General features: G+C 43.8%; 1 protein-coding gene across 1 annotated transcript; it reads right to left on the bottom strand.

The window, feature by feature from the left end:
• Nucleotides 1-1,951: 1,951 nt before the first annotated feature.
• Nucleotides 1,952-12,632, bottom strand: dpysl5a (dihydropyrimidinase like 5a; the record flags this gene model as incomplete). Its single annotated transcript, XM_083634224.1, has 13 exons — nucleotides 1,952-2,082; nucleotides 3,071-3,239; nucleotides 4,107-4,314; nucleotides 4,462-4,604; nucleotides 4,882-5,023; nucleotides 6,279-6,435; nucleotides 6,976-7,051; nucleotides 7,225-7,269; nucleotides 8,250-8,318; nucleotides 8,541-8,720; nucleotides 8,996-9,154; nucleotides 12,062-12,211; nucleotides 12,522-12,632. The coding sequence occupies 13 exons, from the start codon at nucleotides 12,630-12,632 to the stop codon at nucleotides 1,997-1,999; spliced, it is 1,695 nt and encodes a 564-aa protein (XP_083490350.1). The 3' UTR covers nucleotides 1,952-1,996.
• Between the last annotated feature and the right edge of the window lie 2,075 nt (nucleotides 12,633-14,707).

Here is a 14,707-nt window from a genome sequence, read left to right as displayed (position 1 = left end):
ACGGGCCGCCCTGTCTGGAGCTGCAACAATCCAGCACCTACTGCGCATGCGCCCGACTCCATGCTGTTAGGGGCTCATTATAAATAGGACTTTGGCCTGTTCTAGCTGAGACACATGATGTGGTCTGTCTGGTTGGATTTTTTTTTAGGCCTGCTAGTGACTGAGATGAGATCTTGTGAGGGCAACATACATAATGTTGTATGTTCATGTATTATCTCTGAAAATAAATTACAAGCCAAGGCTGGTGCTAGTCTAGGTGAGGAGCATCTGTCAGCAATCACACATAGGATTCAATGAGAGATTTCATTGTGGTTTATTTGCACTCAATCATGTGATAAAAAGCTGCAAGAACAAATAAGAGATAAAATGATCAAATGTGAAAACACATTGTTCAGCACCAGTATACATCATACATGTACAAATGACCTGTTGAAGGGGGATGGGGGAGCTTCTTGAACATTCGAGACCAAAGGTGCAATCGGCCCATATGTTTTCCATCCTGCAACCACTGTCTTTGGCTATGACAGCTACAATGTAGGATTTTGCTGATCTTCTAAAATTAGATGGAACTGGGTCTAACTACTGGTCTGGAGCCAGGTTAACTAACGACGGCATGATCAAAATCTTGTGGTGTGCATCCCCCTTCACTGCAAATTTCCATTATCAACTGATATATTGTGCAGTTTTGACAATAATATTACAACAAAATCAATTACAAAGACAATTATTCACAAGCAAAATTCACATGAAATGAAATTCAATAGCTAAAAAAAAAGAGGATCAATGACAATACAGTAGTTGAGAACTTGGTAAGTTACATTGGAAAGTGTCAGACGGCAAAGAAGCACATAACAGTCAGAGGAACGTTTTATACCCTGCCGTTTCAGTGCAAGACCAGTAGTAGTCAAAGTTATAAAAAGTGCTCACTAAGGAATGATAGCGACCAACATGTCAGAGGTCACAGTCTGTACTGACGGAGCGGGACGGTGTGTTTGTGGAGTGTCGGTGTTCTCAGGTGAGGTGTTCTCAGGTGAGAAAAAGGCAGTTTGGGTGAGTTTTTGCTCGCTGTGGAAAATGAACATGATCACAAAGAATGCTGCAGTGCATACCATGAACGATATCAGTGCTTCTTATCTATGCTACCATACATACAGAATACACAGCATGATTCAGTGGTTCATTCACATTGGGTGGTGGTGGGATGGAAACCTACAGTGCTACAAGGTTGTAAACATGATTTAGAATGCTAATCTGACAATGGTGAACTACTGTACAAAGACCTCATACTTATTTAGGAATTAATTGTAATACAATAGTGCTAAAGAGAAATTTTATGTTTTGGAAGAATAATGCAATATAAAAAATAAATAAAAAAACATATTTAAAATGTCAGCTTGCATCCAGATATCTTTCATCAATTGGTCTTTTGCGACTACATGTTTCATACTTCATGATCACAAGTCGTCAATGTCATGTCGATTCCTATGTAACATTTCACTCATCACGGCTCGCAGTAGAAAGACTTTGTGACACATTAAATCATGTAAAAAGGCAGCTAAGTAGTACATGATACAAGTGCAAAATCGTACTTAAGTAACAGTGAGGTAACACAATCGTATTGTAGAAAGCAAGACTCACCCTCATATTCCTAAAACTATTAGTAAGTTACAACATACTTCCGTTAACGTGATCCAATAGTCAAAGTAATTCACTGGCAATTCCTTGTTACCTGCTGCTTTTATTTGGTTAACATTCGACTGACGTTTGTTAGGTGTAACCGCGTAACCAAACTTCACTTGACCAGTATTCCAACATTATTATGGCAATGTCATACAGTATCATGTTTCACCAATAGTCCTAAATAACTGTGTTGAGTTCAAAATGAAAACTCCTCCCCCCACCCCCCATCTAAGCTTTCTGAAAACAAGCCGTCTTGCTTGACCACGTTTCCCTCGGACATCATTCTTCAGCTTTGTGTGACTGCTGATCTGATTGGTTACCAGATTCCGCTGGATCTCCCTCCTGGGGGGGCGAGGATCCTGGCCGAGGATCTCTTTGGAACCTTGTCATCAAACTGGGAACCTGGACGGATCAGGGAACATGACAGAGGGTTTTAAAATCGTGAAACAGAATCAACTATTAGGCCTACTAGTATTTATGGTCCAGGTGTAGCTCAATGGATTAGGGAGTTTAAGTCCCACTGGGGTGATACTTACCCCGCTAGCCGGGCGCTTCTCGCTCATACTGAGCATTAGCGCCGGGCGACCCACGGCACATTTCCAATCAGACAATCGTGCCGCTCTCACGTCTAGGTATAAAAACGAACCCTTACCAAAAATCATTAATCTGGCGCAACCGGAAGTGTAGGTGGCATTAGTGAGTAAACAGTGAGTCGTATTTCCGGGTTGCTCCAGATGAATGATTTTCGGTTTTTCAAAGACAGAAAAGTGGATTTTATGCAACAATTTGGAAGCGGCAACTATATTTATTTAAAAGAAGAGGATGTTGGCCATCGGATAGCGTCTTCACTTCAAGTTTCTGGCTCAGGTAAGGGTTCGTTTTTATACCTAGACATGAGAGCGGCACGATTGTCTGATTGGAAATGCGTCGTTGGTCGACGCCGGGCGCTAATACTCAATATGAGCGAGAAGCGCCCGGCTAGCGGGTTAAGGGTGATACATACAAAAATGTATGCACTCTTGCTATTGTAAAGCATTTGGCGTAAAAGTGTCCTCCAAATGACTCATTTTAAGGCCCAAATGACTACAGGCTTTCCCTGTTAATTAGTTCTGAACATAACAGATAGCGATAATGAGCAATCTGCAGCAGGCAAATGGTCTATTGTTGTGACTGATAAAATCACATCTTCTTATCACAGAACAACACAATACAAGTTTCTCTTGCTCAGTGGTCACTCGGCAATAGTAGACTACTGTGGTTGGACTGGGCAGATCCCAGGTAGGTGTGAATGTGTGTGAATGTGGGTGTCTGTCTGTCGACCCCAGTTTCATCGCAAGGAGACAGCGAGGAGTATCCACTGAGATAGTTCTACGAATCTACTGGTCCTTACCAGAGAGGCTGAAGCTGGACTCGTGCATGTCTCTCTGGCCTCCGTGCCTGGTGCAGGGCCGTGTCGGAGTGTCCACATCTGAAGCCCCAAAGTCCTTCTTTCCTGAGTTGGCCACCGTGACGACGTCACCTGTGTAAGGCTCCCGCTCCACAGCTTTCACAGCCTGGGACTGATATAGGTCAGACACGTGCACAAACACACACAGACACACGCACACATACAGTACATACATTAAATAACACACGTGGAAACAAAAAACAGATTACAAAACCTCACTAGAATGCTAGGTTTCCTGGAGAGAATTTGTGGCTAGCTGTAAGCAACTAGAAAAATAACAGTGCTAGTAGTGTTAATAGTAGTAGTAGTAGTAATGGTTATAGTAGCTAGTGGTAGTAAAAGTAGTAGTAGTGGTAGTAGTAGAAGTAATGTAAATAGCAATATTGATGCAATAGAGCAGTGGCTCTCAAAGTGGGGGCCGGGGACCCCCAGGGGTCCTTGAGGGGGTTCCAGGGGGTCCCCGGGTCTCACTATAATTCCATCCATAAGTAACACAATGACAGAATGCATGACTGTTTTGGTCATGGGTTTCATACACTTTCACAGCAAAAGTCTTATCAGATGGGGCCCCTAGGACAAAATCTTGTCAAATGGGGGTCTGTGGTCTAATTTGTGTCAGTTTAGGGGTCCTTGATGCGAAAGTTTGAAACCACTGCAATACAGCATAAAAGCATGTGTTTCTTGCTTACAGCCAGCTCTCTGATAATGTAATCAAACATTATATATTCAATTAAACCAAAACAGCTATGTGTCTCATATTCATTGTATGATTTATGCAATCTGTTTTAACTTAAGTTGGTGTGACTGCTGCTGTCACATGATCAAGCGTTGTGTCATTGTAACTTATGGCGTCTCTAGATTAGAACATCAGCAAATTTCAATGTGAATATAATGTCTTCATTCAACGAAACACACCCATTTCATGTCACTTTGCAGATAGTTTGAAGGTAGTTTTAATGAAGACAGTTTTGTCTGATACCTTTTCCCTCTGGACCATCTTCTTGTAAAGGTAGTCGGGGAAGGTTCTGAGGGGGTAAAACTTGCCAGAGCCCTCGGCACACATGAAGACGCCATTTTCATAGACCAGTCGGCCGCGGCTGATGGTGACCAGTGGCACACCGTGGCAACGAAGACCTTCGTACAGGTTCATGTCTCCTCCTTGGACCTGGTTATCCACTGAAATGGTCCTGCAGACATAGAGAGAGAGGGGGGGGGGGGGGCGGGAGAGCGCAAAGACCCAGTTTCACACAGCTGAGCTGCCACAGAGATTTGGGATGGGATAGATGATGCAATGAGACAGGACTGTTGCTTCAGGGAGGGATCGAGTTTCATACTTGGAGCCCTCAGGGTCCCAGACCACCACGTCAGCATCTGCCCCAGGGATGATCCTGCCCTTCCTGGGGTAGAGGTTGTAGATCTTGGCTGCGTTTGAGCTTGTGACTGCTACAAAACGATTCTCATCCATCTTACCACCAACCTGGGAAACACGACAGGGGATACAGCCTTACAAAATGTTTGTAATCTTAGGAAACTTCCTCCTTCAGTAACCTCCTACTGAACGGTGGCTGACTGCCAGTACACAAGATCTGACTCAATCATCGAATGTACCTGAGGCAGATTTTTGTTGTTGTTGCCATTTTTGCCGTGTTTTATCATTTTATATGTGCAAATCAATAACGTCTAAACCTCAAAGCAGATCTCCTATTTCTGGAGGTTCTCTAGCAGCCAGACAGGAGCAAAAGAGTTACACATACCACTCCTCTCTCCCAGATGACGCTCATGCGGTCCTGGATGCCAGGAACCCCGTGTGGGATCTTTGTGAAATCGTCCTTGCCCATGGCTTTCTGTTTGGTGGTGAAGGGCCGGTGGTCAGACGCCACAACATTCAGAGTGTCACTGTGTCCAGGAGAGAGAGAGAGAGCAGTGGAATAAGCCTTTAAGACCTCCTAAAGTCACATTTTAAGATATAAAATACTCCAGTTTGAATAGTAATTTGTGTCTGATATGGTTTTGCCCACACAAAAAGTTGCTAAAACCCTTAAAATGACATCTACTCCGTCCTCATTAAAAAATTCCAGAGTCTATGGTTATGCAAATATATTTAACCTCAAAAGTTTTCCTGCTGGACACAAGATGTCACCAACTCCAAGTCTATTCTCACTGTACAGTATGTGCACTGTAGGCTTCAAGTATCCACATCGCACTTGTGTAAGTTGAATATTGGATCAGAATTAGCTTACAAACTATTTGTGATATCACGAACGCTTGTAAAAACTGGATTTTCAATGAGCACAGATAAACTTTCCACTTTCAGCAGACGATTGTAAAAACAGCCTTCTAGTGTCAAACTCTGCACATATGCATCATTCTGCACAGTGAAGCTCAAACATTCAACTGTACTGCAGGAGCAAGAAGAAAAACATTTTTGACTTTAGGGGGTCTTTATGAGAGCAAAGTATTTTATTGATAAAAAAAAAAAAGTTCTGAAAGTAAGTCAGTGATCACATTTTCATACCAGTCAGGTCTACAATTTCGCGTTTTATAGGAGTCTTCTGACTGGCTGCTTCACCACCTGGTACGGGAACTGTACCACCATGGAACGCAGGGCGCTAAGAAGAGTGAGGCGCGCGGCCCAGCACGTAACAGGATGTGAGCTACCAGAACTGCAGGAACTGTACAATCAGCAGTGCCTCAGGAGGTCCCTGAAGATCATGAAGGACACATACCACCCCCACAACATCCTGTTCTCCCTGTTACCCTCAGGGAGGAGATACAGGGCCCCAAAAGCACGAACAAATTGCCTGAGGGACAGTTTCTTCCCACAGGCCACGAGACTCCTTAACACACACAAATAAACAATCATGTAGCAGCTGCTACCATTACATATGATAATTATGCCTATGTTATTGCACCTGTGCAAACAGAATGTTTAATCATGTTTTTAAGGTGTCTACGCTAAAAAAGAAAAGGAAAAGTTTACTGTTATTGCTTGTTGTTCTCTTGTTTTACTGCATCTATATGCCCTGTTTTTGCACTGTTATACTGTTATTTGCACTATGTTGTAACGGAGCCTACAGCACAAGAATTTCACACGTGATACTTGTACTACGGAGTGACAATAAATATCTTGAATCTTGAATCTTCTACTTACTTTCCCAGCAGGCTCATGAGGAAGTTGGGGGTGTTGGGGTCCAGGCGGAGCGGGGGCACGGTGACGTAGGCCGCAGCGTGGGACCAGTCCTGATGATAGTATTGCAGACCGTTCAGCACAGCGTGGGCTGTGGTCGTCTCCCCATGGACCACCTTACCTGTGGTCAGACCACAGCACACATTATAACATGGACCACCTTACCTGTGCTCAGACCACAGCACACATTATAACATGGACCACCTTACCTGTGCTCAGACCACAGCACACATTATAACATGGACCACCTTACCTGTGGTCAGACCACAGCACACATTATAACATGGACCACCATACCTGTGGTCAGACCACAGCACACATTATAACATGGACCACCTTACCTGTGGTCAGACCACAGCACACATTATAACATGGGCACACAGTGGATCAAGTGGCACTAGAAACAATGCTGCCCCAAAACATGAAGACACTAAGCGAGTAAACCCTTCCTCAGTATCCAAATGAATAGTTTCATTCCAAATTCATACACTGTGTATCAGGAATAGTTCAAGAACACAGACAATTTCATCCTCAAAAAAATTATCACAATTTTACAAGCAAATGTGCTATAATTTCATGCCAACTAATCATTTTTGAAGTGTAGGTGTCATATTTTTTTAAATCTTCGTGATAGTACCGTAGTTAAATTCATTGGACTCACCCTGCATCTTGGCTGTAGCCACGACATCTCCTGCAGACATACTGGACACATTGACTAGATAAATTGGACAGTGGGCCTAAGAGAAGACACACACACACACACGCACGCACGCACGCGCACGCGTACACACACACACACACACACACACACACACACACACACACACACACACACAAGGTATATTGGTGGGAAATGCACAAAGTCTTACACTTATGATGTACTTCTATATGATTTGTAGTACTCACTCACCCTGTGGGCGATGGTAATTGCCCTGTGAGTTGCCTCTGCTTCCAGCTGTAAAGTAAAACAACATTTGTGGAAATACAGCATGCGTGGGGTCTTGAGAATAGAGACAGGATTTATTTAATTGTACTAGCATTAGTGGTTCTCAAACTGTGGTCCGCGGGGCTCCGCCTGGTGGTCCGCCCAGAGCATTGCAATTTTATTTTTATTCTTTTTAACAGACAACAGCGGTTTACCTTGAGGAGTAGGCTTGGGCCGATATTCGTGATATTTCCCAGATATCGCAATATTTCCGATTTTGAAAATCTACTTTCAGAGGCTGTAGCAGGCTCAGTTTTAAAGCCCCAGTGAAGTTTCTGGTATCATATGAAACTAGAAGATCCAAGGCGTTGATTGCTACCAATGATGTCATGCTATCTTGTCAGGAAGGTAACTAAATAACGCTCCAACTTAGGCTACATTTTGGCGAGGGAAAAAACATTTTCAAAGCGGTCCTCTTTGTGAGTTCGTTTTGAACCAGTAGCCTTATGTTATTTAGCATTTCTGATACCATTGCATGGTTAAATCAGCTAATTTTATTTTATCAGGAAAAATCTGTTGGTAGTGGAAGTAAAGTAAAGTCCCACACAATGTGTGAAATTTGTTCTCCGCATTTGACCCATCCCCTGGGGGAGCGGTGAGCGTCAGCGTGCGCCGCGCTCGGGAATCACATGGTGATTTAACCCCCCAATTCGGACCCTTTGATGCTGAGTGCCAAGCAGGGAGGCAAATGGGTCCCATTTTTATAGTCTTTGGTATGACTCGGCCGGGGATCGAACTCACGACCTCCCAGTCTCAGGGTGGACACTCAGACCACAAAGCCACTGAGCTGGTTAAACTGAAGTGGTCCTGGTGAAATTTGGTTTGGCACATAGTGATACTTGATCTGAAATGTTTGGGAACCCCTGTACTATAGGAATAATACTTGATAGTAGTGTGTAAACGTAATTGATTGACGATACTTTCAAGGGAAATCAGGGTAAAAACAGTACCTCTTCAGGCCTGCTGATTTCAATCCCCTCTGGGCCACTGATACCCAGATCCAATGCTTCCTTTGCGCCCTAGAAAGAGACAAGAGAATCCCTTGAATTAAAAGATGATCTATGAACTAACTGTAAGCAATTCATTCTATTCAACATAACCGAAGGAATGATAATCATTGAAAATAGGGAAATTATACCAAAAAAAATTGTGTAGTGTCATTGCATTTTGCCCATGCATGTTTACAACTGGTATAGAGGACAGAATTGTGAATGAGATGGTAATGAAAGACAGTCTCTCACCTCTGCCACAAGTTCTCCGTTCTCAGCATGGACCCTCGCCACGGCGCCAATGTCTTTGCAGTTCTGGAGCGCCTGGAAGAGCTCGCTGTCCCGCAGCATGTACATGTCCTTATAGGCCATGAACATCTGAAAAGAATTCACTCCTTTCTCCCGCACCAGGTGCTCCATCTCAGCTCGCACCTGCGGGACAGGAAAGAGAATGAGACCTCCCCTTCCAGTCTGGAGTGTATGGATGGGTTTTTCTTTAAATAATATGCATGCTCCACAAAATAATAGAATAAGTTAATAAAATTGACACAGCAAAGTATCCTCAATCAGAGCACCAATCTCTATGGGTCAAATGAGGAAATGGGCAAATACTGAGTATTTGAAACATCATGTTTAAATGATGTGGGCGGGGAAGCGTGGTGTGACCATGGGTGTGACGCGTGGTGTGACCATGGGTGTGACAGTACCTTGGGTCCCCACCAGGTCACTCCCATGTGCAGAGCGTAGTCACAGCAGGCCTTGGGGTCGGCCATGCTGCGGCACATGTCGTAGGCTTCCAGCAAAGACTCGTTCTTCTCTGGGAGAACATGCGCTATCACCATTGTTGTACCGCCAGCGAGAGCAGCCTATGAACACACACACACACACACACACGCACACGCACACGCACACGCACACGCACACACACACACACACACACACACACACACACACACACACACACACACACACACACACACACACACACAGCACTCAGGCACTCAGTCACTTTAATGTAGACAGTAATTCTGTTATTTTATGGCTGTAGGCAAATTTGTGTTGTGTGCTGTGTGAACTGAACACAATGAACCGAAGTAATTTGTGACACTGATAGAATTGCTCCAGTCTGCTAAATGTATTGATTGATATCACTCATAAATTCCCGAGGGGAGTCTAATCTGCTCATCAACACGACCCCAGGTCTAAGTACTACAGTAAAAGGCTCCTATGCTTATCTTTATGGTAATGTGCAGAGAACTGCGATGGGAAACGTATAAATCCACCGGTAGTTAAAACATGGGAGGGATTTCCCCTTTGTGTACACTATAATCAAGTGGCATATAATGCCATACTGCTCCGTGACACAAAGCATAATAATTGCTTAACACTGTCAGCACCTCTCACTTTTCCTCACAAAAACGGCTGGATGTATTAAGCTGGAGCTACAGTCCATCTGAAGCATCCCGCCGGCCGGGTGAAGACAGAGTCTGTTTTGTGTATAAGTGCACGCTTCACTGAGCATGTGTCAGCTGACCCTAGAGAGCAGAGTAGTGTGTGGTGGGCGGGAGCAGTGTGTGAGAGTCTGAGAGCCATTGTCTTCCAGCACAATGGCGTAAGTGAAAGGGGCTTTGCAGCAGTCTTTGCAGCAGCCCCCCGGTAGCCATGGAAACAGAAACCGATCTGCATCTGTCTCCGTACTCCGTCGGACACACGGCAGGGAAGGGTGGTGTGGGGGTGGAGGTTGGTGTGTGGAGGTGTGGGGGGGGGGGGGGGGTGGGGGGGTTCAGGGGCGAGCGAGGATGGTTGGAGAACAGTGGGGAGAATTGGTGTGTGTGTGTGTGTCACCAGTGTCTACCGGTTCCCGGTCCAGTGAGTATTTTACTGAAACACAACGGTGCTCTCAGCCTCTGTCATAGTGCTACAGAGTGATGAGTCATCATGGTGCCCATTAAATAGAATGGGCTATCCCGGTCTAACTCAGTTCCAGCCCGTTTGGAGGCTTTCTGGCAGATACTGTATTAGCTTTGCTTGCTTGTATGCTACAAAGTGCCACATCATGTGTGTAATCATATCATGATGCTCAAACACAGACTTTGCAATCTTGTGAGAGTACCAGAAGAAAATACAAAACATTCAAAAGTAATGATGCCTTTGGATCCCTTATTCTGTTGACATTTTGTTTTAGTACTTTATTGTATATTGTTGTTTACTGTTGCAGTTGTATTGCTTCTTCTATATTCTAGTTCAGAGGTGCCCAAATTCTTTCCTATGAAGGGCTCAAATTAATCTGGATGGATGGCCGTGGGCCAAAAATAAATGTTGATGTTATGTGAAATTACATTAAATTATATTATGTTATAGACAATTTACATTCTAAAGCTAAAATAGGTATTCTAGTTTCATATGGTAAAAGTATCATCAAGCTAGCCTTAAAAATGAGCCCACCGCAGCCTCTGAAAGACAGTAGTATTGGCCGTGATTTTTCCCCCTTTCAAAACCATGGAGGGCCGAACAAACAAAACAAACAGAAAGATATCACAAGCGGCGCACAGTCCTTGACGTGTTTCCCATCACCCAGCACCCATGCCGAGCACCCGCCAGAGAGGGTAGGCGGAGTCGAAGCAAGTTGCTGTTGTTTCCGCGTTATTATGATCCCACTGGAAATTTGGGCAGAACACACCCTGCGTCCGACTACGCAGCAGTCAAGTGCCAGGATTGGCCAGGAGCGACCATTTTGTTCTCTTTTGACAGCTCAAATCACCCCCCCCCCCCCCCCCCCCCACAAACACACACACACCGCCCAGACGCCCAGTGTCATAGCGATCTCCAGTGGGATCCATGAGCACCGCTGACCAACTTCTTCTTCTTTTGAGATGTGTGTACGGTAGGCATCCAAGCGTTGCATTACCGCCCCCACTGGCCAACTTGAAAAAAACCTTCACATCATGCGCCACTGTGTGGATCTCATCTGCAATTACTGCTCATGGCCATAGGTGTTGTCAGAGACAATAAAACTGAAATCTTCCGTATTATCACTTTAAAACACATTTTTAGCAGATTTTTTATTTTATTGTCAACAATAAGTAGTAGGTTAAACCCATAAATAAGTAAGTAGTAGGTCAAACCCATAAAATTAAACGTTAAAAGCCGATGCTATTAGCATCCACGGTTTTGCGACTTGAAGCCTTGAAGCTCGAACGCACGTAGGTCGGAGATGACGCATTTGCCACTTGCCACCTCTGGCCATACACGAATGCAGCATTTGCTAACTTTTCTGCAGTGTTTCAACTGATTCTCTGGAGAAAATAGCTCCAAATATCCCAAAATGCAACTTGCAAAACAAGTTGCTAACCGCCCGCTAATCAAGCTAGCAAGCGATAAACATGTTTCACTTCCTATACGTACTTCACAGTAAAAGTGTCCTGCTAGTTTGTCTGCAGAACACTTTTAATTTGAAGGAGTTGCAGCAGAAAATGGAGTTACACCCAGGCAACTTGACCTGCTCTGGGACAGATCTACTGTAGAATGCAGAGTGGGAATGATAGAGGCGCCATTGTTCCTATTATAAGTCATCAAAATGATATAAAAGCTGTTATATTAAGGAAAACCAACAACAAAAAACAGTTTGGGGTGTCTCACATGGGGATTTAATTTCTCTAAAAGTATGATTTTTTTAAAATATTTTGACTAAAAAAAGATACAGTAACTGAAAGTTTTGTTTTTGTTCTGGTATAAATGTACAAAAATGTCACTTCGATCCAGTGGGAGCTCACCTTGGTGCCGCTGTAGAAGTCGTCTGCCGTGCTGGCGTTCATGAAGCTCTCCTGCAGGTGGACAGAGCTGTCGATGCCTCCGGGCAGGACCAGCTTCCCCGAGGCGTCCACCACCTTGGCCCCCCCGGGGATCATCAGCTCCCTGCCCACCTATGTTAAGTTAAGTTAAGTTAAGTTAAGTTAAGAAGTTAAGTTAAAGCCCATGGCACAAAAAATCAAACATTCTCCAACAACTGCCAACAAGAATGTTGGCAGTTGTTGGAGAATGTTTGTTTGGTGTGGCATGGGCACACCAAACAAGGATTGAACATGTTGAACCTGACCAAACATCTCCAAACAAGGACAGCCATGGCACACCAAACAAACATCTGTGTTTGTTGTAGAATGTTTGATTGGTGTGCCATGGGCTTAAGTTAAGTTAAGTTAAGTATCCCCCCGGGGTCATCAGCTCCATGCCCACCTGCTGTATGACGCCGTTCTCGATATACACGTCGGCCTCCTGGGTGCAGTCATCGTTCACCACCTTGCCACCCTTTATCAGGATCCGCACGATCGCTGAGCTGGAAGACATGGCTATAGCTCTGGAAGAGAGACAAGAAGATATGGCTATAGCTCTGGAAGAGAGACAAGAAGACATGGCTATAGCTCTGGAAGAGAGACAAGAAGACATGGCTATAGCTCTGGAAGAGAGACAAGAAGACATGGCTATAGCTCTGGAAGAGAGACAAGAAGACATGGCTATAGCTCTGGAAGAGAGACAAGAAGACATGGCTATAGCTCTGGAAGAGAGACAAGAAGACATGGCTATAGCTCTGGAAGAGAGACAAGAAGACATGGCTATAGCTCTGGAAGAGAGACAAGAAGACATGGCTATAGCTCTGGAAGAGAGACAAGAAGACATGGCTATAGCTCTGGAAGAGAGACAAGAAGACATGGCTATAGCTCTGGAAGAGAGACAAGGGGATTTGTTCATCTAATGCAGTGGTTCTCAACGTGGGGTCTGACCACCAGGAGGTCCACAGCAAATTGACAAATTGTTAAACTTCACCATTGTTTCATTTACAATAAGTTAATACAGTTAGAGAATGTGGAGGAATGACTGTTTTGATCATAGTTTTTCTGTTATCTCTCTACCTACAATACAGATAGTCATGGGATTCTGGACAAAATCATATCTAACAACAGATAATATTGTCTGATTTGGGTCAGAGACAAAAAGATCTCATCAAATAGGGGTATGTGGCTCTAATGTGGACTAAATTAGGGGTCCATGATATGAAAAGGCTGGAGAATGAGTGATCTGATGTACATCATGCAGGGAATAGCATATCAGCATCAATCAAAACAATCAGCTCCAAAACTCCATTTAAGGGCACAGACAGAAAATGGCTGATGGCCAACCACAGTATGCCAGAGTAATGTAAGGGCCTTTCAACATTGTAGTTTTTTGTGTCATCGCCGGTGTATATATTCTGTATTTGTACTGTGTTTTATAATTTTATAGCTACCTGTTTGAATTATGCTGCATTTGATGTTTTGTGTTGCTGTATTGTCTTGTCCCCTGACATACAGGGACCACTATGTAAATAAGTGCTAGCACTTTCTCGTGTTTCTTAATCCCTTGGATGCTGTTTTTAATTATCCAAAATAAAATCATTCATTCATTCATTCATTCATTCATTCATTCATTCATTCATTCCTGTATTGTTGTCACATTTTTGTATGGCAATATATTCAATTTCAACATTTCTACTACATGGACTTGGTGCATTTTAAGCCTTTGAGACATGTAGGCCTAGTATGTGTAGTTGCTGACATAGTAGAGATCCGACTAATGTAATCACACTCTACCACAAAACACTACCAACACAAGAAAAGCTATACTATTACCTTCTTCTAACAATGCAGGGGTTTGTCAGAGGCAACAGAACATTGCAGAAACTAGAAGACAGAACATGATCACAAACACACTATTCTGCATTTCTACAAGAAACGATCTAGAAAAACAGAACCTTTGACAGTACCTCATTCTGAGACAGTGCTGTAAGACTAGCAGAGAGAACGGTCAGTGATGCTGCTCTGTGCTTGGCTTGACCAGTAAGTAAGTCAGTCAGTCAGGCTGGCTGTGAGTGACATCAGCTGCTAGACTGAGTCGACTCTGTGTCAGTCACCGCCTGTGACCTAACACCCCACTGGGCAGTGATGTATTGGCTACAAGCCAACTTAGCCCAGTAGGCAATCACTATGTGGCAGACATCCACCAAAATGAATAAAAAAAATGATACGATGCATTCCCAATAAAAAAAAGTGTATTTTCACAATACTAGTATTAATTTGAAATGACTCTTTAATTAAGCTTATGATGTGATTGTGGACACGCATGGCGGGTGCTCTTTACACCCCCTGAAAGTTTCAGCCCGATTGCACGTAAAACGGCATAGCTGTGGCCCGACAAAATTCTTGAAACATACAGACAGACAGACAGAGTCCACATTGCCAAATTTATATAGGCTAGATATAGCCTAGATCAGTGATACTCAACTTGTGGCCCGCGATGGAATTGCATTTTTTTTTTTTTTACAGTGCACCTGAACGCAACATGCAAGATACCCGCTGAATAAGTGTCCAAATGTTCATGTCATTCTG

This window comes from Poromitra crassiceps, assembly GCF_964638095.1.
Source record: "Poromitra crassiceps genome assembly, chromosome: 3".
NCBI lineage: Eukaryota > Metazoa > Chordata > Actinopteri > Beryciformes > Melamphaidae > Poromitra > Poromitra crassiceps.
The sequence above is the reverse complement of the archived record's forward strand: the minus strand, read 5'-3'. Positions and strand labels throughout refer to the sequence as shown.